The sequence below is a fragment of the Lissotriton helveticus genome, chromosome 11 (assembly GCF_964261635.1).
Source record: "Lissotriton helveticus chromosome 11, aLisHel1.1, whole genome shotgun sequence".
Taxonomy (NCBI): Eukaryota; Metazoa; Chordata; class Amphibia; order Caudata; family Salamandridae; genus Lissotriton; species Lissotriton helveticus.
In genome coordinates this window covers 269,256,041-269,279,137 of record NC_136072.1, presented here as the reverse complement: position 1 = coordinate 269,279,137, position 23,097 = coordinate 269,256,041, and the positions used below count along the sequence as shown (strand labels likewise).

Below are 23,097 nucleotides of genomic sequence, written 5' to 3'. Positions count from 1 at the left end.
TTGTGCACTAGGAACTGTGTACTCTATCCAAAACCTATCCAAAGAGCAACTATTCACTTAAAAGAACAAAGGTTTGAAGGTGCTAAAGATCATGCTACCTGCAGCCTTCATACGGCTTGAAGAGCTGTAGAGTAACCAGGGCTGGTTTCTGCCAGACAGCCAATCTCCCACAGGGGAGGGGACATCACCTGCAGTCTGCACTTTACCCGGAACAAGCTGATGGCCTGCCTGCTGAGAGAGGGAAGGGGGTGTGCCTGGCTCAGCAGGAGGATTGATTGTCCAGCAGGAGATGCTTCAGAAATAGCTGACTTTCTAAGAGTGAAACCAGGAGAGATCTGTGTTGTTGAGTGGTTCATCCAGTTGCTGTGCTCACTTTGTTTGAGTTGTATAAGACTGTACCAGAACAAGTATCCTTTGTCGGCCATCAGTTTGGCATGGGCTTTATACACTTACGTTATGTTATTGTCATTTATATAGCGCCAAATCACCAACGGTCTCTAAGCGCTTGTGAGAAACGTAAACCCCTACCAGAGTTACAAGGGTCCGAAACTCGGTCAGTCTAAGTAGGCTTAACCAAAAGCCTGAATAAACAAGTCTTTAGTTTCCTCCTGAAGTGGAGAAGGGAACTTCGCTACGCAAGCTTTCCGGTAGCTTGTTCGAAAGCTGAGGTATCATCGCGGAAGAAGCTCGACCCCCCCCCCTTTAGCCGAATGGGAAAAAGAGAACTTGAACTTAGTTACCCATGTGACCTGTGAGTGTATTTGAGCCATCTGAACCTGCTCCTATTTATGCCAAATGTGATGGGAAGTGTTGAAAAGGGATCCCAACCATGGCAGGAGGAAAAGGGATACTAGAAACATTGCTACAGTACCTTGCTGTTAAATGCAGCTTTATTTTCTACCCTGTATGTAGTTTAGGTTTATGGTGTTTAGCTCAGTTTTTTTGTTTTTATTTAATCTTTTTATAGAAATGATGAGCACTGAGATGAATGTTACTTTATTTTGTTTGTTGGTTGACAGAGCTCTGAGCGATACCTGTAGAGTCATGTGCAGAAAGTGTTGTACTTCACTGTGTTTGGAAAGCCATGATAGGACGGACCACAGGGAAAATAATTCAACTATCACTGTCTGAATCCTGTAGTTCCTGTCTACCAAATGACCTCCTGATGGGGAGGAAAATTTCTAGTAAACTTTTCACTGTCAATTGATTATTTGCTTTACACAATTTTGCCAAGTGGGCTATGAATGGTTAATCTTTTGCATAGCTGAACTCCTCGGTATACAGACTGTCACACTATGCAAAAGATGAACAGAATTCAAATTTAAACTGCTCTTATTGCTCAGGAGGGGATTTCTTCCGGTCAATTATTTGTTTAAAAGAAACATGCGGACCCTAGTTTGTTCATCTGGGTGTCATAGCCCAAGTAGGTTAATTACTGTTTAAATTTTCTCAATACGGTGGACCCTAGAAAGTCTGCCCTGACCTCAAGGAGGGAAAATTAGTTTTGAATTTTTGTTGACATTAATTTATTGATATTTTGTTTTTCTTTAGATGGTGTATGCCCTTCAGTGGCAAATCCCTTAGAAGCTTACCTCATATCTGTTCCACCTGAAAACATAACGTTTGAAGATCCATCATTAGATGTTGTCCTCCTTTTGCGAGTTTTGCACGCTATTAGTCGATATTGGTATTATTTATATGATGTGAGTAACTTAACCATTGTCTAAGATGGAGCTAAATGAAGATCTACTTTTGAGCTTGTTTTAAACGCCAAAGCAAATTAATGATTTGCATAATTTTGTTAATTGTAGTAAGTTAACCTTTCGACATTTGCCTCTATAATTTCAATGATTTGAACCTCAAAACAATACACAAACATATAGAAACAAATAGTTAAAGGTTGAAATATTTGGTTCATTGAACAATTAGATATAGAAAATATTTTAAAATTTTCAATGTTGGTGCTTTATTTTTATATACTTTATTAATTTTATTTTATCAGTTTTAATATTTAATTTTTAGAATAGTCGCGGGCCGCCTGGGGTTGTTATATCACGGGCATAAGGACCACGTGTGTAAATAGTGCTTCTTCACCACTGTAAGGAATTGCGAGAAAGCTATTGTAAACCTTTCTCACAGCCAGTTATTAATGAACAGAAATGTGAAGTAAAAAAACAGAAGGAAAAGTTAAAATATGCAGCGCACATAACGTATATGTTTGAAGTGCATGGATAATTATTTTATCTTTTTCCCGGAGTCAGAATGCTATCTGCAAAGAGATTATTCCAACATCAGAATTTAATAACAGTAAACTAACTGCAAAAGCCAACCGGCAGCTTCAAGATCCTTTGGTGATCATGACGGGAAACATACCAACGTGGCTAACAGAACTTGGGAAGACGTGGTGAGGAATTGTTTTTGCACCTATTCATATGTATCAGAAGGTTTAGTACATTGCAGATAAAATCATAACCAGCAAAATTATATAGTGCCGACCAGTTGTACTCCCTTTCGCTCCATGTAGCACTTAAGGAATGTAGTTGTGCCTTATAAATTATTCATGTTGACTGTTTCATGTGATGTGTGCACTGTCATCAACCATGTTATAACAGATGCTTTAAATAGTCATTCAAAGTGTAAAGTAAGTAACATGGATAAGGCCACAACCAAGATACCATTGGACAAGTCATTCCTTTTTGGTCGATAGTCCCACAGATCTAGACATACAGCCTTAGGTTATCATTTTGTTTGTGCATCCTGCAGTATCTAAAGTCTTCATCACATTCCTTTGTTTTCCTTAGTTTTCCTTAGTTTTTATGTTGCCATTAATCCATTTTTTTGTGATTGAAGTTAGTCATTGAGTTTAAAGGATTCCTGTTTGAAATTCATGTGATGAATGCCTCTAAAACAGTGTCTTGCTGTGGCTGTATAAAACAAATCCTGATAAAATTGTTTATAAAATGGTCTAATTTCTGCTGTTTTTGGAAAAGCTAATCAACATAGCTTATGGCATTTTTTTTATCAATGCTGTAGTAACTAATTCCATAACTAAATAATTTTGTTCATTGTCAAGGGGACTTGTATGTGACAAAATGGCACCCAAAGGAGTTGTTTTCATTACTAAAGAGACTCTGGCATTTCAACTAGTTAGCAGTTGTATTCCTCTCACCAACCTGCTGGCTTTCCCTTCTGTTCAAAGTTGAAATGCATTTATTGGTGATTATTCAAAATCTTAATCAAAATATAATCAATGGACATAAAATTTTAAACGTAAATAATATCTGGAAATTGCAAGAATCTAGTTTTTTTTACATTTGCCTTCACTCTAGCTACGTTGCGATGCTGTCCTGTGATGCATACAGAATTGTTTGACATCTAGAATTGACCATATCCTGATGGTTTAAACAGTGGTCATAAACACTGCCTGTATTCTTTGGACATTGCTGGCCATAGACCAAGAAAATGGACAAAGTCTTTCTTATAGCCACATAATATGCAGGTTACTGCCTTATTTGAAAACTATGCCCAATCCTTCCTAAACTAACTTTGTGGAATTAACAAATTATACTGCACACATAGCTTCGAATAACATGAAAGGTAAAGGTACCCCTCTTTCCTTAAATATGAGGAAATGTACAACGATTTGCTGCAAAAAAACATGACTGTTACAAGTCCAGGAGCCTAGAATTTTCGAGTACTAACTTGCCTAGCGCTATCTTAAAGGAGCTGTATGAGGTTTCCCGGGACCAAAAGCTGCTCAAATAGGGGTTCTGTAGAACAGCCTTCAGAGTGACAGCAAACACATTAGCAATTTTAACTGGGTAATTTCCTCCCAGAAGAAGGCATGTGGTGTACCACTATCCACATTTCTCAACTGGTGGCATAGTTTTCCAGGAGCATTTATAGCTTGTTCAAGCCAAATTCTAGCCTTAGTTGATATTAACGTGAAGATTTTGGTAAATTGAAGACTGTATTGTCTCCCTGTAGAGAAACTCATCTAGTTTAAGCCATTGTGCTTGACTCACTGGATCATGAATAATCATGGCGCATCTATCCTGTTGTAGCCTTACAATCCAAATAGGACTCTAAGATATGCAGGCCCTGATTTGGTGGCCGTACCTCGATTTAATGTAGCCTGAAAGGTCGATCACTCCTTTCGAGCTATAGCACCAGTGTTTTAGAACAATATACCTAAAAAAATTTGCAAAACTTCTGACTATCTCTGCTTCAAATAGCAGTTGAAGACCTGGCTGTTCACTGCATAGTTCTTCTGTCTGTGTTGGAATGTTACAGTTGGAGCGGGGCAGCTGTGTGCTTTGCAAGTTGTAATAACTGAGTTACCGGGGTACAAGCACACATCCCTTCAGCCCCTTATTAGTGCAAGTCTACTCCAATACGTTAGAGACCTGCCTTAGTGTTTGGATCCTGTTCAAACTGTCATTCAAGATTTGCATAGCCGTAAGCAGATATTCTGGAACTGACTTCTTTGTCAGCTTGTGCTGTGGGACCCTTTTGTCCAAACCGGTGAATGCAGCACCAAAAAATAAAAAGGTGTGCATAAGTGTGAGAAAAGCCCTATGGATTAATAAGGAGACAGTTACTGTTATCTGAAGTACTGCATTTACTCCTGAAGCAAGTTTGTTAAAATCATCGTAGCAATGAGTAGACTGAGACCCAAGCACTAGTTCATTAAGCAGCCCTTTCCTATTGGCTCCTCTTTAAAGATTATTAAAGAGTACAGTTACGTTGTGATGCAAAGCAATGTCTACTTTCTCAGCTTTGCTGGCATTACTGCCTTTGGAATATCTGGGTCTTAAACTGTTACGTTTCTGTTTGCATCGGACTGTCGGTCCAAGGTTTTGAAAGCTTCACAAAAGTGTTATGTAGTAAAACTGGTTCTGCTGAAAACTAATTGATCTAACATTGGGGCCATATTTGTATTCTGTTGTTTGTAAGAAAATGTAAAGATTGTATCAAATAGTTTTGACTGAGCCATGTGATTCTTTGCAGCCCATTTTTCTTTCCCTTCGATACACGGCAAATGCTTTTTTACGTAACTGCATTTGATCGAGATCGTGCCATGCAGAGACTACTCGACACAAACCCAGAAATCAACCAGTCAGACTCTCAGGACAGCAGAGTAGCACCCAGACTGGACAGAAAAAAAGTAAGTGAAATTCTCCAAGATAACTGTGGCAAGAGTTAATTGTGTGCCCCATATTTTGTCTGCTTTAAATCTGCATTGCTGCCGTCTTACTCTTGGTATGTTACCATCATGGAAATTTGGTTTATTGCCACTGAAATAATGTGTCCTCCTTAACAATACTTCAAAGCCTCTATGTTCAGGCTCTTTCTTTGTAGTGCCTTTAAATTCTAATGTTGAACAGGGTATAATGCATCAAATGGGTGTATGTATAGTTCCCATCTGCTCAGCATGTTTGACCAGCTTATGACTTATTTTACTCATTAGTGATGTCCCTCCAGTGTGATTTACCCTGTTTTCCTAAAAGATGAGGGTGGGGGGGGGCTAATCATGCATTCAGTTATTGCCATTTGTATCGGAAGTGGCATCACTTGCCATTTCACCTTTATGTTCACTCACACACATGCACACTACACTGTCACCCAACATACGTTTAAAAGCATTTGTTACTGTAACCTTTCCGGGTTAACAAGGAGGGAAGGAGCCAAAAGTCAGAAGTGTTTTGGAACAGTAGGTTTATTCAGAGTCAAGAATGGGGCAAAACAATCGGTATTGTATCCAGTGCTCTAGGCTGGTCCTTCAGGTCTTCCTCCGGGTCTTCAGACTATGACACCACGTCACCGGCTCAGCTCAAAAGGAAAGAAAAAGGAGAGGTGGCTTTAGGGCACAGCTCTAAATTACTACTGGGGCTATAGGGTAGGGTATGAGGGTAACATTGTGAGGAGGGGAGTGTGAGAAGTTGGCCTGATATGCAGTGCTCACTATTCTAGTGATCACTATGTATCAGTCCAAACAACCCTTATTGATGATTGGTTGTAAGTCAACCTTATAGACCAGCTATCCTAGTAGCATGGATACGAGCAGTCTAAGGCTAAGACTCTCGAGGGCGTGTTAAGCCAGCTGTTTTACCATCACATTACCCCTTGAACACCAAGTGAAAGGACACCACACAAGTTGTTATCAAAAATAAAGTATATTTATTTATAACAAGACTACCCTGGCTCTTTATGAGACAGGGAGCTAAGCACACAACAAAACTCTTAAAGAATTACTGAAAGTCGCACAATTTACACAAATGCCCGAGGGGCACGAAAAACCATATACACAAGAAGTGGAATGCGAAGTTACTAGCAGGTAAGTAATACTTTTCTAGACTGTAGAAACGCTAGGCCTACAATGCTGAACCCTTAGATTAGAAGCAGGAGGCCTAGGGACGCCGTGTGCAGAGTGGGAACTCTCACACGTAATGCGGGAACAAGTCTATGGATACTAGCACTTTGCAAAGTTACTGTTCTCGGGCGAACCCGACTAGGTGGGTCGAAAACAAGGGTGGATCCGAACACTTAGGGTGTTGGACTATGCTGGAGCACCGGAGTACTCAGTTTACCTAGCCCAGGGGCTGCGGCTGCATAGGGTTCAAGTTGCGTCGGAAACCCTCGTTGAAGATCCAGGAGCCTGAAGAAAGAAGTTGCTGGCAGGCGGCCAGTGAAGGAGTTCGTGGTGATCCAAGCCTGGATCAGGGAAGAAGAAACCTGTAAGCAGAGGGGACCAAGTACTGAATCACTAGCCAGTGATTTAGGTGGGCACCAGGATGGCACCGGACGAAGTCACCTCAGCCAGGTGAGTGGGCGCTGCTGGGCTCTGCAGTCTCTTGGACCAGGAGGCGTTGTCGGCGACCAGGATGGAGGTGCGAGCTGTCCCACGAAGGTACTTGCTGTCGACGTCGCTGGACCCAGGATTGGGGCAACAAGTCTTGGCAAATGCAAGGCCCACGCGGTGGACCTAAAATGGCGTCTTGAGTGGACCAGGAGGGTCCAGGGTGCTTCTCTGAAGAAGGGAAGCAAGGGCCAGTCTGGAGCAACCAGACCAGCGGTGTTTGTCGTTAGAGTTCGTCGTCAGAGGGTCACTAGCCAATGGGCAAGTGACCTGGACAACGCGGTGAGCAGCAAAAAGCAGAAGGGCCCCACGCAGATCTCGTGGATGCAGGGGGGCTGAACTTCGGTGCTGGAGCTGCTCAGGGTCGGGGCTTCTCTTACCCCAAAGCACTCAGTCGAGGGTCACTCGGTGGTCGTGCTGGACAAGCGTCGTGCAGTTCTGAAGATGGCCGGTCCCTCGAGGTCTCGTCGCACCCACGGATCACAGCTGGGCTGATGATGTAGGTTGAGGTCAGAGGTGCCAGGGAAGCCGGTTCTCGTCGTGCTGGAGCAGTCTTGATCCGGAGGAGAGACTGGCAACAAACCGCGATGCTTGGTTGGTGCCTGCTGCTGCAGGGTGACTACTCCTTAGTCACAAGGGAGAAATCTTGAGAAGAGTCTTGAGTTCTTCGTGTAGAAGGTCGGTTCAGGATTCAAAGATTGATCTAATTTGGAAGGGGGCCAGTTCCTACCTTTATTCTGCAAAAAGGGGCTGGCACGCGACTAAGTCCTGCCCTATGGGTGGGACTAGGAGGGGGGTGGTTACACCCCTCTCCTTTGGCGGGCTTTCCCCAGATCAGGGGCTGGAGTGCCCCTGGAACTGGTTCAAGCCGGCCTATGCACAGTGAGCACCGGGGTGCCACTTGCAGTCACCTTCCTCTAAAGCCCTGCCTACCTAGGATACACAAAATCCTGTCTGGGACGGTGCTGGCACCGCCCCTGGCAGGAAACCCTTTGTCCTTGCCTCCTGGGCTGGGAGGACTCCCAGCAGCAGGAGGGCAGACTTGTGTCTCGGTGGCAGCATCCATTTTGTGGAGCTAAGGCTCTGTCTGACTTTAACCGGGGTTACAGGTTACATACATGTCGTGTCCCTCTAGAAGGATGGAATGCTAACCCCGTCGCCAGAATTGGCGAGGGGTTAGTATTCCAATTCGTATGACACCTTACTCGACATGTTTTGATAAAGCGATACCAGAGTTGGCATATAACCGCGAGGATTATAATGCACTTAAGAGTATATGGTATGCGTTATCATGGAACTGCTATTAGGACTTGGTTCCGCAAGCTGCAAACGGGCTCAGCTCATGCCAGAGCACCATTTCACATTATTCCAAGCACTCTGCCTTCAGGATTGTTAAGGCCTGCCATAGGAGTGACTGATAGGAATACATGTGTCCATTTTAGGGTTAGATATAGGTATACTATATCTAAAGCAAAGGGTGATTACACCACCTTGCCCCAGCTGTCGTGCAGCCAGTTGTGTCAGATTTGGATGGCCAGCCAGGGGTGGCATAATACATGCTGCAGCCCCTGGTAGGCCCTGGGTACACCTATGCCCCGGGTACCTAAGGTACACTGTACAGGGACTGATAGGGTGACTCAGTATCCAATTAGATATGTACCTAAGGTACATGGAATCCATTTTACAGAGAGAGCAGTAGGCCTGGGGTCCTGAATAGCAGGGCCTCAGGTCAACTAAGTCAGAAAACCAGCAAAACACCAGGCAAAAAGTTGGGGGCAACCATAGTCGGGGATCTACCTTCCTACAGGGAGTACCACCACAAATTGCCTTAAAAAATAATCACTCGTACTGTTGGCGCAGCGTCGTTTCACCTTGTGTTGGTGTAGTGACAGTGCACAAAGGAAAAGCGTGAGTTTCCCCTTTTTACTACAGATGTTCCCTCCCAGCCTCCTCGTTACCTCCCCCCCACCCCCGTCCTTAGAGAAAAGACCTCTGAACCGGCCCCGTACCTTGCTGAGCCACGCTTCTTCCTGAGCGTGGCTGGGCGAAGAGTGGTGACGGTGGCCTCCTGGCTTCTCCTTGGTCGCGTCTCCTTCTTTGGATGTTCCCACGGTGCCTCCAGAAGTCCTCAGCTGCTCAGACTCCGCTTCCAGGCGGGGGACTCCTTCGGTGCCGTGCGTCGTCCTCTCCTCTGGTCGGCTTCCTCCTCTCCCGGCTCCGACTCCGCGTTCTTCCGGGTCCGCCTCTTTCACGTACAGCGCTGAAGCGGATAAGCCAACAAAGTCTGACGTCAGGGATGGGGACGTCTCTTCAGGAAAGTCCAGGCTTTCGTTAAAGGGCCCGGTCCAATCCTGCGGAGTAGATGGAAAATCAGTCACGGGGGATACTTTGACTGGTCCCGTGACCCGGTGTTCCGTGACCCCGTGACAGTTACTTACCTCTGCTGCCAGGGAGCGTCATATTCCAGCTGATTGTACACTGTTTTTAGTACCTGAATAGTAAACCCACCTCACTATTAGGGTCATTAAAATAAATGACACCAAGAAAATTGGAGCCCCAACCTATGTCCATTGGAACAAGCTGACAGTGTTCCTGGCACTGAATTTGCCAACTTGGAGGGCAACGTCAAATTGGGGGGTGGGGGGGGGGGGGGGTCACAGCAATGACCCCTAAATAACACGGGGGAGGGTACAGCGGTGCAGGACTTTGATGTTGGGCTGCGTCCCTGACTTGACTCCTAGTATTGATATCAATGTTACTGCACTTGAAGTACCCGTGATGACAGTGCAGCATACACTTGGAGATTAACCTTGAATTCAGGCCTATTTTAATAAAACACATGCACATAACCACTTGGCCCACTTCTCAGGACATGTGCAGCAGAATTCTTCTACATATCCTAAACTCTGCCTACATACCTGTTTTAAGACCAAAAAAGAGGACAGCACTGGGTTTATCATTAAGGAGGTGTATTGTAAAAGACATGCTCACATTATAGTGGAGGCTTAAAATAATTGTAACCATGAAGTCTAGCATGATTATAAACCTTTAGCAATCAAAATGAAAGTTCAGTTTTCTTAGACATAACAGTAGTTAAGCTTCAATGGTCTATATGACAGTTGACCAGAAGTGGTGGCTTAGTGATCTGGCCTGGCTTCTAGACTAACATTTCTGATGAACTAATCCGAGCAATTCTGGGGCTGCTAGAAGTTTCTTAATTGGCAAGAAAGTTTGAAATATGTTTTCTGGTAAAAACAAATGATCTTGTGAACAGTCAAAAGTGTGGGGATGGTTAAGGGATTAAGGGTAAAATAATTTAGTCGTATTATGGAGGGAGCATATAACTTTAAACCCACTCTGTTGTCTACTCATGTTCCATAAAATGAGATTTTATTCCAGAATATCACTTTAATTTAAAGACCCATAAGGGTAAAGGCAAACAAAACCAGCAAGCCAATGTTCATAGAAGATTCTCAGGCAGCCTCTCTGAGGCGCATCCCCTTGTGTGTTTTTTAAATGGCCAGTGGCCATCCAACAGGGTTAAGGCCAAGATTCAAATGTTGATGTTCGCTCAAAGGGCTAGAAATGCAGTTCCACTTTTTTTCATATGTTTTTCAAAGCCTCCGGGCTAAGGCACCACCAAGCTAAATGCAACATTATATCCACTGGCAATTCTGCAGTTTCTTTAGGCCAAAATCCAGAATTCATAATTATAAGACCAAGATTTTGAAGAATTTATATCTGAAACAAATTCTGAAATGTACATATTTTTTCACCTATACTTCCTTTATATTGTGCTATATTTCCTTGTTTGCCATCACGTATTAACCATTTCCTTAAACTATGTAATCGATTTCTATTAGGTTTGCTTGATTGGTATGTTTTCTAAAAACGTCGTTAACCATTTAATCTTGCGTTTGTCTGCCAAACCAGAGGTGATGAAATAATCATTCGGTCACTTTAGTTTATAAAGCATTTAACTCCGAAAATATATTTCTGGAATAGCCAGATTTTTTGGTATGTGAAGAGTAGTCTCTGACCACTGGCTTCTGTCATCACGGAGCCCAATATCAGTTGATATAGATGGTTTTCAAGTAAAAAGGTAAAAGTAAAGCATTACTAGCCAAATGCTTTGTGAGGATAGTTCACACTCCTGCTTCCTGTTCTGTTGGATGCATTCTTACTACAGAAGGCAAGTATTTTTTCATAGTTTTGTTTTTATGGTTCTGCCTCTGAAGGAAGGCCTTGACCTAGAAGTTTAAAACATCTTATTCCTTTTAGGGTTATGGCATAATGATTCCCATATTTGTAATATGGAAATTATTTGTGAGGTTGTGTGTAAGCCCAACCATTTATACCCTATATTTATCATCTGATATGTAATTTCCTGCGCATAATAAGTACCTGCCATGATTCATTTGTCACTTGTATTTGGCAAAGGGTATTTGTGGCAGCTCAACCAATCAGGAGATGTAGTTCATAATCAAAATTTGAGGGTCACATGAATACCTTACCTTCTTCAAACCTGGAAGACCCAAATGAATGTCAGACTTTGACTGCATGCCAAACCGATCCCCGCCTCTGTGGAGCTGGGACCTCTCTCTTTCTTTTTCCTCAGTGTAGGTTGCTCTTCCAACTAGCCTGGTGAATTGAAGATTGAGGCCCAAGGTGTCTCATTTCAAGCTACAAGGGCTGTGGGCGAGTTTGGTGGTGCCGGAGTATACCCTGAGCAATGTGATGGCACTGCAAGCTTAGCAATGGAGCAGACTGTCTGGACACCCCTTAACATTCCTGCACCATACTTAAAAATCTACCACATCAAAATCGGACTTCTAATGGGGCGTAGATTAGACTTTGAAGTGTCCATCTCTTTTGAAATGAAGATCTAGATTGATTATTTTTGAAGTACTTGCCAAACAGTATAGCAGGTTGCAAAAAAATGAAATGTGATGTTCCTTTTCTAAATGTTCATCCAGTATATAAAGCAAACTTGTTTTTTTTGTGGTTTTCTAATTTTTATTTATTTAAATATTATTAAATAGCGCACTGTGAATCGAGAGGAGCTGTTGAAGCAGGCAGAATCTGTAATGCAGGATCTTGGCAGTTCACGGGCCATGCTGGAAATCCAATACGAAAATGAAGTACGTTTTCTGCATTGTGAAGAATTTTTTTCTTGTTGCTTGTATTTTACAAAAACCCTAACTTTAGTTTCATAATTTGCCCTAGTTCAACCTCTGAGAGGTATAGATAAGTATTTAATACTGAACCAAATAGTGGCAACCCCTATTACCTACAGTTGAAGATCTGTCTAAAGTATCAGCATCTCACAGAGGAGAACCTAGTCAGTTGCTTAGCAGAATCATGATAAGAGGCTTCTGTAGGAAAGTTCCCCTTTTTGACATGGTCACCCCCACCTTTTGCCTGGTATCTGATGCAATTTTAACTAAAGTGCATTGAGTTTCTGCTATTCAGGTCCCCAGTGTCAGATCTCTTTCCCTAAAACTGTACCATTGGCCCCCCAAGTTGGCAATACCTTTAGCATCCCCTGTAAGTCCCAAGTTAATGGTACATCTAATGCCTAAGCCAAGGAGGCTAAAGGGGGTCCTAAGGGCTGCAGAATGTATTGTGCCACCCTATGGGACCCCTTAGCACCACCATGCAAACTGCCATTGCAGGTTGCATGCCATGGTGCAGAGAACAGTATAGACACGACAGGGCACACCAGACACTGCATGCAGTTTGGATAAGTTACCCCTACAGCAGGCCTTACAGTCCTATGGCAGGGTTCACTGTACTACAAGTGTGGACATATCTGCTAGGCATATATGCCCCTGTGATGTCTAAGTTGATTCTTGGATATTACAGGTGAACAGGGAAGCCATGTTGAGAATATGTGCTGGACACTGGTATTTGAGTTCCTCAGCTACATAATGGCTTTCCTGAAACTAGAGCTGTTTGGTATCCAACGTGTCGTATTAAGAAACCCACATTGATTCTGGGGATGGAGTTATTAAAACATGCACTCAGAGGGCACCTTAGAGATGCCCCCTGAAAACCTACCAACTAGTGTGCTGAGTGACTGGTGCAGACCAGCCTGCCACAACAGACCGGTTTCTGACCCCCTGCAGGTGAGCTCTCTGAGGACAGAAACTATGCCTCCTCCGGCCTGAGGTGTCGTCACCTCCTCCAAGCAGGATGGCTAAGTGATCAGCATATTCATGGCTTGAATCTTGAAACTCCTCTGCTGAGTTTTATATAAACCCCAAAGCTTCCACATACAGGGAAAATGCCACCCCCTACCCTGAGGCCCATTTGGCACCAGGTCAGGTGGGAAAATTAGCCAGTTGATAGGTGTGTTCCCCTCTCAGGCTATTACTACCCCTAAGGTTGGCTACCTGATGTGAACACAAATTTTAAATTCCAACTTCTTAGTTTTGATGAAATCAGGCTCTCTGGGTCAGGTGTATGTCCTTCCTGCAGTAAGTGGTCATATAGAGTGTGTAGACACCCTAGAGGTAAGTAGCCCATTGGCTACTACCTGTCACTCCTCTTAACGCCTCTAAATTAAGTATTTGTGTCACACCCCGGACACCATGAACTCCAAATCAACAGATCAAGAAGAGGACAAAGAAGAGCTGCAAGAAAAGCAAGAACGGAAGACTTGCTGTGGACTTTTGGCGACAACTCCTGACTGCACCAGTCTTGACAATTGTGACTAGCCACTCATCCTTCAGCTGAACAGCTTCCAAGAACCCCGGGAGACTGCCAGTCATTCAAAATTGCCAGCAATCTCCCTTGGAGTAGAGGAGCTACTCCCCTATAGTCCGCATGCATCGAAAACGCAAAGTCTGGTTTAGCGAGTTGCTGCTCCCCGGTCAGCCCAATGCATCAGCCTCCCAGTAAGAGGACTATGCGCTCCGGACGGTCAGATATGTCCCCCCCACCAAGTGAGAGGATACCAGGACTGACCAAAGCCAAACAGGACCTATACCCGCAGTACCAGACCCCTTGCAGCATACAGAGCCCGTGAGTCCAGTCCAGGCTCCCACTACACCAAAAAAGAGTAGCTGCTGAGGGATGTCTGCACTGCAAAGGGGCCGATCTGTCCTGATTTTGCACCCTTAACTTGCGAGACTAACACCTGCAAGGCCCTATGATACAGACCTTTCCACTCTGCACCCAGGCGCCCCAGCCCAGATACTGAAGAACTAGCTGTGCTCCCTTGTCCCCAGCGCCCTTGTGCCCTGAGCCCACCCGTCATATTTTTAAAAAGTACTTGTGCTGTTTTTGTATCAAAATGTATTTAAAAATGTGATTTTATTTTTCTAAATTGGTCTCGGATTTATTCTTGTGTCTAATTTATTGCCTCTGTGAGTACAACAACTACTTAGCACTAACTTCTGATAAGCCTAAACTGTTCTCCCACACTACCACTAAAAAGAGCATTTAGTGTTATCTTTTCCTCTGTAAACCAGTAAGGGTTGCCTGGACTCTTTACACAGTGTACGTAGTTTGGGTCAGTTATATAAAGAGCCAGCTTCCTGCAACTTCACTTTCAGGATATTGTACACTGCATGGTCAATACAACTTTATGCTACCTCCCCAGGGTGTCTTAAAGTTTACAATAAATAATGAAGATGTGAGATTTTCCAGTATTGTTTTGAACTTTTTCGCTCCAGTATTATATGATAGAAAATTGGATTTTAAATTCATCATTAGCTTACAACTATGTTACTTTAACTGATGACTTATTTTGTGTTTTACTAGGTTGGAACCGGCCTCGGACCAACACTGGAGTTTTATGCACTTGTATCTCAAGAGCTGCAAAGAGCTGACTTGGGCCTCTGGAGAGGTGAAGAGGTCATTCTTTCCAATCCAAAAGGTAATTTAATTATTTTTTATTATAATCTGTTTCTAAGTATGTGTACTATTCTCCTAATAGTTTTAGGTTTTCCAGGAGAAATGTTTATTGCCAAATGCATTTTACATATATATGCCGATATGCAATGTCATGGGATTACATTTATGTGATGTCAGAAAGTTGCAGTCCTTGATTATGGAACAGAACAATAAGTTATCTGAAAGAGACACGTTAGTGATAGATTCCTTACCTTAGAATATCCCCAGGCGTCAGACTGGATCCGGAATTTTTTTGCGTAGCAGTACCCTTGCGCGTCGGTAGGCGTCGTCTGCGGCTCCGTCGTGGGCGCCGTGATGACGTCGTCGGAGTACTTAGACGCCGCCTCCGCGAGCTGTCGTATGTTCTTCTTTTTTCCGCGCCAGAAGCGCAGATCTGGAAAAAGTGGTACCTTAGTCACTTTTGACTAAACTTTTTTGATCTTTTTGATCATCCTTTTTCGAAGTCTTCGACTCCAAACCGTGCCGATAGGGATGCCGGGTTTTAAGCCCTGTGAGGATTGCGATCCGCTGATGTCGGTCACCGACCCTCACCGTCGGTGTCTCCACTGTCTCGGCGTCGATCACGACGACAAGACCTGCTCCGACTGTCGGGCCCTGACTTCGAAGGCTAGGCGGGAACGGTCCCGTAAGCACCTCGAACTCCGGCAGTCGCCCCGGTCCGGACGGAGGTCGCGGGACTGGTCGCGGGAGAGAAGCCATCGGAGCTCCGGGTGTCGACATCACTCTCAGGGTCGAAGTCATCAGGTAAGCACAAGAAGTCGAAGAGACGTCATCGCTCTTCCGACTCCCCCCCGACGCTCGCGCAACGCAGCCGGGGGTTCAGGTGACACCGCCCACGCGGCTCCGTCGGAGTCACAGGCGCCGCGTCCGGCCCCATACCCTCCGGTCCCAGGGCCTAAAGCGGCGCTGGAGGAGATCGAGCGGTTCCTCATGGCCATGAGGTCCCTCTCTCCTCTGATTGGCCCCGCGGGTCGGAGGCTTCGGCCCCAAAGCCGTCGGGTGCTTCGGCTCAGACGCCGCCGGCGCCGCAGGGCCCGGCGCCACAGGGCCCCGCTGGATCCGGTTCCGGATACGGGTCGTCGCCGGTGGACTTAACGACCTCCCCGGCCCCACAGGTGTCACCCCCGGCGCCGTCCTCGGGCGGCGCCTTCCCCGATGCCTCTATCAATCCGGTTCCGACGTCGGAGCGGCGCCGCTGGGCGCCGCTTCAGACGCCATTAGGAGAGTTTACTTTCCACGAGCCGGCCCCATCCTTTGCTAACCCTGAGTACCTGGAGATGGGTGATGAGGAGGATTGGGAGGGGTCTGAGGACCCTCTGGCACGTGAATGTCAGTCTCAAGAGGACTGGGCAGGTGAACTTGGGGAGGCCAGTGGTATAGACACTTCGCCTGACACTGGCTTTGTCTCACCTCCTACCGTGGCTACGGAGGAGGGGGCAACCTATAGTGTGGTGTTGATGAGGGCAGCCACGGCCTTGGTCCTTGAGCTCCCCGTCGCGGTCATGAGGACTAACCTCCTCACTGAGGTCCTTAAGCCGCAGTCATGCTCAACCGAGCCTCTGCTGCCGTTTAACGAGGCCTTAACTGACGTTCTTTTGGGCACTTGGTCCAGGCCCACTACAGGTTCGCCTGTAGATAGGAACGTGGCCAGATGCCACCGCCCGGCCCCGGGCGACCCTTGTTCCCTGTCCACCCACCCCACCCCTGAGAGCCTGGTGATCCACTCCTCAAATTCCCAGACCGCATTCCCGTCGGCGCCGCCTGACAGGGAATCCAAGAGGTACGAGCAATACGGCAAGAAGGTATTCTCCTCCCTGAGTCTGGGACTGCGGTCTTCCAACACCGCGTGCCTCTTGGGCCGTTACACCCACTCTTTGTGGGATATGGTCGCGGACGTGCTGCCAGATTGCCCATTGGAGGTACGGGCTAAACTCGGCCAAGCCCTTGTGGAGGGCCGAGATGCGGCACGTTATTCGATCCGGTGTGGACTGGATACCACCGACTCTCTAGGTAGAGCGATGGCAACGACGGTGGCGATTCGTGGCCATGCCTGGTTGAGGTCCGCCAACTTCTCGGCTGATGTCCAGAATACACTCATGGACATGCCGTTTGATGGCCGTCGTCTTTTTGGCGACAAGGCAGACCATGCGCTAGAGCGCTTTAAGGACTCCAGGGCTACGGCCAAGTCCTTGGGCCTCTCGGCCCCGCGCCAGCAATCGGCTGCCTTTCACTCCTTTCGTAGCCACGGAAGGGGTGTACCCACACGTGCTGCCAGCCACGCTCCGCAGGGCACTTCCCAACGCGGTGGCGGCCGTGGAAACCGCCGTGGCGGCGGTCGGGGACAACGGCAAGGTCAGTCCACACCTTCCCCCGCAGCATCCGCCTCAAAACCCTCCTAGTCCGTGCTTTCAGGCCCACGTGACGCCAGTGGGAGGCAGGGTTCGCTATCACCTCCTCCACTGGCGCACTGTCACGTCGGACAGGTGGGTGCTGCAAATCGTCCAAAGGGGCTACTCCCTCCCCTTCGAGGCGACCCCTCCAGCCATGCCACCGCAGTACCACCGCGTATCGGGGGATCAGAGGCCTCTGGTCTCCGGCGGAGGCCCGGCTCCACATCAACCTTTTGGAGTTGCGGGCGATTCGTCTAGCACTGAAAGCATTCCGCCCTTCTGTCCGGGGGAGTGTAGTGCAGGTGTTCCCGGACAACACCACCGCCATGTGGTACCGCAACAAACAGGGCGGGGTGGGGTCGTGCACCCTTTGCCAGGAGGCTCTGCGTCTCTGGCAGTGGCTGGAACGCCAGGGCGTGACCCTGGTGGCTCAACACCTGGCTGGTTCTCTGAACGCCAGGGCGGACGAGCTCAGCCGTCGGTGCTTGATGGATCACGAATGGCGTCTGGACGTGGCGCAAGGCCTCTTTCAGCGATCGGGAGAGCCTTTGTTAGATCTATTTGCCACTGAAGAGAACGCGCAATGTCATCAGTTCTGCGCGTTGGAATTTCCAAGGCGGCACTCGCGCTGAGACGCTTTTCGTCGCGAGTGGAGTTGCGGTCTGTTGTACGCCTTTCCGCCTATAACACTTCTACCCAGAGTGCTGAAGAAGATCAAGCGCGACCGGGCACAAGTCATCCTTGTGGCTCCGGACTGGGCACGAAGGTACTGCTATCCAGAGCTACTCAGTATGTCAGTCGATCCCCCGGTTTGTCTGCCTCTTCAGGAGGACCTTCTGTCGCAGCAGCAGGGGACGGTCCTCCACCCGAACCTGTCCAGTCTCCACCTCCATGCTTGGAGATTGAGCGGCGACAGTTGAGGCCATTTGACTTGCCTCCTGAAGTCTGTAACGTCATTCTGGCAGCCAGGCGACCCTCCACAAAGTCGATATACGCCTGCAGGTGGAACAGATTTGTGGCGTGGTGCACAGCAAAGGCTGTGAATCCTCTTGCTGCCCCTCTCTCTGAGGTTCTTCTCTTCCTTCTTTCTCTTGCCCAGCAGGGTTGTGCTCTGGGCACTATCAAGGGCTACCTTTCTGCCCTTTCGGCCTTTCTGAGGCTGCCTGATCAACCTTCTTTGTTCAAGTCCCCTATTGTAAATAGATTTCTAAAAGGCATCACACACGTTTCCTCCTGTTCCGTTTGTGATGCCTCAGTGGGACTTGAACCTTGTTCTTACATTTCTGATGTGCGCTCCCTTCGAGCCACTTCACAACTGTCCTCTCTGCCTTCTTACTCTGAAGACTGCTTTCCTGGTTGCCATCACCTCTGCCAGGAGAGTGAGTGAGCTCCAGGCCCTTTCTTGTACCCCTCCTTTCCTTTCGGTCCATCCGGACAAGGTTGTGTTGCGTACTAAGCCATCTTTCCTGCCCAAGGTTGTCACAGCCTTCCACATCGGGCAGTCTATCACCTTGCCAACCTTCTTTCCGCCACCGCATCCTTCTAAAGAGGAAGAGCGGCTCCACCGTCTGGACCCAAAACGTGCGCTCTCATTCTATTTGGATCGCACTCGCCAGTTCCGGGTGGATGACCAACTCTTTGTTGGTTACGTGGGCGCTAAGAAGGGGAAAGCGGTGCACATGAGGACCATCTCCCGGTGGATCATCTTGTGTATCCAGGCATGTTACTCCTTGGCTAAGAAGGAGCCCCCTGTTGGATTGCAGGCTCATTCCACCCGAGCCACGGTGACTACAACTGCCCTAGGCCGGGGAGTGCCCTTACAAGACATCGGTCAGGCAGCTACATGGGCATCGCTGCACACGTTTGCAAGACACTACTGCCTGGACAGCCAAGTCCGGAGCGATGGCTTCTTTGTCCGTTCTGTCCTCCAGGACTTTCTGGTGTGATTATTGGTTCGCAGACCCACCACCGGGGTTGGTATTGCTGGGGTATCTATTCTAAGGTAAGGAATCTATCACTAATGTGTCTCTTTCAGATGCACAAGTTACTGCTTATGTAACGATATATCTGTAAGAGACATTAGTTAGTGATAGATTCCTTACCGACCCACCCACCCATCCTCCCCGTTCTGCGAACCGATATCTAGGGTTAGGGTTACCCCCTTTCAGGGCCCTAGTTTCAATGGCACCAGTGTTGGTTTTTAACATGGCTCAGCGTTTCTTGCGCGGAAAAGCTGTCTAAGAACTGACGTCCGCACGCGGAGGCGACGTCTAAGTACTCAGACGACGTCATCACGACGCCGACGACGGACGCTGAGCCGCAGACGACGACTACCGACGCGCAAGGGTACTGCTGCGCAAAAAAATTCGGGATCCAGTCTGACGCCTGGGGATATTCTAAGGTAAGGAATCTATCACTAACTAATGTCTCTTACAGATATATCGTTACACAAGTAGTAACTTGTGCTTCAAGGGAAAAGTTTGTGTGGAAACTAAACCTGAAATGTGCTTAAAGAGTCCATTCCAAATGTATTGTAAAGTTAATTGAGGCATGCCTATATATTTGAAATAATTCAGTTCTCCAGCAAAAGCTACTGTTGCTTCTTGCTTGCTTAATTTTTTTGAGAATTTGACAGAACTCTGAAGGTTTGATAGACAAATGCATTGCGTTTAGCTTTTGGAAAGTTCAAGGGTCAGGCAGTGCATATTCAGATGCATTTCTTGATGCATTATCTTGAATCACAGCAAATCTAAAACGTTTAGTGGATCATTTGCAAGGGTGTTGAAAAGAAGCTATGTGTTGGTTGTGCCCTGTTTTCACCTGCTTTTCCACTTGGGTATAAAGTATTGGAGAAAATAATCTGGTTCTGGCAAATTAGCCTCGTCAACATACTGTTTACTTGTGCTACTTTTGTATCTGATAGAGACGACTAGCCGCAGATTCCTTAACGTAGAATTATCCCCAGGCTTGAGACTGGATCCGTAAAACTTTTTGCCACAGCATCCCTGCGCGCCGGGGTGACGGCACTACGTGACTCCGCCCTGACGTCCACGTTCGTGACGTCAACGAGGATACAGAAGTCCCACCCCGGCGCGCCTACGTCAGTTTTTTCTCTTTTCCACTTGCAAAGCAGATCCGAATTGTGTTCTGGACTATTTTCGGGCCTTCCATTCTTTTCATGCTTTGGTGTTAGTGGAACAGTGTGCAAATGCCTTCGGGCTTCAAGATGTGTACCTCTTGTGCACGTCCCATGTCCGCGACGGATCCTCACCCAATCTGCATGTGGTGCCTGGGTGAGCACCACGATTCGACGGATTGCAACGCCTGTCAGCACCATAATCCTAAATCACGGCGGAAGCGCCGAATGAAATTGCTGTTGGTGCACTTGTCCAGGTCGGTGTCATCCCAGCGTCCATCCCCTACCTCGGAAGTAAGGAGCTGCCGGTTTAGTCTGCGACATCGTCCTTGGCCACGGCCCCAAGCGCGTGGTTCGCCGGCTGGTAGGTCCATAAACTTGTCTCCGAGGCCCTGTCCTCCTTCAGCGGTGGGCGCCGGCTCTCCTCGGGACATGTGCCCCACCTGTCGCCTTCCTACCTGCAGTTTCCCGGCGTCGGTGCGACTAGGGCCCAAATGGCAGCCTACACTGCGGCTCTGCAGTCTTCTTTGGGCCCTCCTCCACCGAACCCAGGCGGATGCCCCGTCTGAGGCCGAGCCGGCGCCTTTTCGGCGCCACTCCTTCGCCGTACCGCCGCCCCGGTATCCTGGGGAGCACGTGGTAGCGGAGGTCGACCCAGCACCATAAGTGCCCACTCCGGTGCCGACCAACGTCGGTCAGGCACCGGTGGCAGACTCCACGGAGCCGCACCGGTGTCTGGTTCTTGATTTAGTCTCCCGAGGTTCCTTCCTCTCCTGAGGTCTGTCATCTGTTGGTGTCTTTCTCCCAGGAGACGGGGCGCCGTATTGTTGCCTTTTCACTGGCATCTTCCAGGGAGGGCTCCTCGCCTTCCCCACCGTCTAAATCCTCGAACCCTTCTTTCCGTGGCTCGCGGCTGGCTTTGCCACCGGCCTCTCCGCCTTCCCCTGCGTCCCCATAGGTTTCCCATTCATCTGTGGATCCCCTACTATTCCAGGGCTGGCCGCTTCCCCCCGCGACGCCCTACTGAGGCCAGTGTTGCCTTAGTTCGGGCTATTTCCACAGCCGCTGGTATTCTGCGGATGGGTGAATCTAACTATTTCCTACAGACAACCTCTTGGAAGCCATAGCTTTTCAAGAACAATAGTTTTTACTAACAGCGCATACGCGCTGAAAACAAAACCTAAAGAGTAAATATGCTTTTCAGGAGCCATATTTCTATCAAATAAAAAAATCTCATTGTGAAGTGTTCCCAGATTCTCGACATGCCCAGGTAGCTATCCCCATGGTGGAGAAATAGGATCACAAGAAAGTGCATTTTTCTTCCTAAGTGAATTGATTAATAGTGAAATGCCAAGAAGATTAAACTAAAGCTGTTATTCACGTCTGAAACAACCCTTCCAGTACCAGTGAACAATCATGTAGTACCTTATGTGAATCCAGTAAGTTGTTAACAACAAATTTGATTCCCGTATTTTTTATTTTATAAACTTGTGCATTTTCCATAAGATGTTAACTTTTTAGATGGATATTTAATTGTTTTGGAAAGTAAAAACTTTATAAACCCTCACACTGAAATTGTATGAGCACCTCAAAGCTGTAATCAATATTAAAAGAGCAGCTTAATTTTATTCAGTATACCGCTTGCTATTTAAGCTTTATTTTTATTTTTAGCAGGAAACCAGGAAGGAACCAAGTACATTCACAATATCCAGGGACTGTTTGCGCTTCCTTTTGGCAGAACAGCTAAGCCAGCTCATATTGCGAAAGTGAAAATGAAGTTTCGTTTTCTTGGCAAGTTAATGGCAAAAGCAATCATGGATTTTAGATTGGTAAGACAATTGTGTGTTTTAAGGATCCTTAAAATAGCTTGTTTTGTGAATATACACATTTCAGCTAGATGGCATTTTTTAAATAGAGGTTTATGATTTTATTGTGGAACAATTTACATTTTTCTTGATGTTTTCCTTTGTACTTTACAGCATTGTCAAATGTCCATCATATAATCAGTTGAGACAGACAAATCTGGTGGCTTATACACTAACCTCTAGTTCATTTTTTTCATTAAATGTGAGTTAATGTATGTTACCTTACTTGGTAATTGAAACCTCTTCATTTTAAAACTGTGTTGTGGTAATGAATTGGTTCAAAGCCATGCAAATTATCCTGTAATAAAAAATAGAAATGTGTTCAATAGAGCCTTCTAATGGCCTATTAGTCTTGCAGATTGAGGCATTGGCACTCTGTGAGAATGTGTACCTGGCCAGAGAATATGGTCTAATCCCTAAAGACAATCATTCTCAAGAGTATAATCCAGAATGTATGTATTTAGTAATGAAGCTGCTTAACAATTTCAAGCCAACAATATGTGCAGTAGAGCACTATTAAGACATTTTTAACATAGGTATCAATCATGCTTGAGACCAAACTGGATAAACTGAGCGAAGGTCCTGCACACTCACACACTTATACAGTTTTTCCTGCTGAGAAAAGTTAAGTCATATACAATGGGGGAAGTTGGAAGTCGAAATCGGAAAATAAACACACAGCACCAGAAGTATATAGTTCATCAAATGTCTTTATAATAAGGTTTTTCCAGGCATTTTGTTTAATTACTTTCAATCCAACATAGGTTCCCAACACAGCGCAGCATGCTTTTTAACTTTACATGATAATTTTGACGGAAACACGTTCTTCCAATTATGAATGATAGACTCTTTATTACAACATGCGAATTCCAGTAGATTACACTGGATATGCGTAATTGTTCCTTAGTAAACATTGGTTCATGGTAA

The 23,097-nt window shown here is 46.5% G+C and overlaps 1 protein-coding gene across 11 annotated transcripts in view; it reads left to right on the top strand.

Annotated features, from left to right (window-relative positions):
• TRIP12 (thyroid hormone receptor interactor 12) overlaps nt 1-23,097 on the top strand; it is a 1,008,257-nt gene that overhangs the window by 888,038 nt on the left and 97,122 nt on the right. For 7 of the 11 annotated variants that reach the window (XM_078668151.1, XM_078668159.1, XM_078668158.1 and 4 more), the window contains 6 exons: nt 1,552-1,703; nt 2,262-2,404; nt 5,011-5,167; nt 11,902-12,000; nt 14,627-14,741; nt 21,977-22,134. In XM_078668151.1, the coding sequence (XP_078524277.1) occupies nt 1,552-1,703; nt 2,262-2,404; nt 5,011-5,167; nt 11,902-12,000; nt 14,627-14,741; nt 21,977-22,134 (824 nt within the window). The remainder of the gene's footprint in view (nt 1-1,551; nt 1,704-2,261; nt 2,405-5,010; nt 5,168-11,901; nt 12,001-14,626; nt 14,742-21,976; nt 22,135-23,097) is intronic. The other 4 variants (XM_078668157.1, XM_078668153.1, XM_078668156.1 and 1 more) reach the window with 1 other exon arrangement.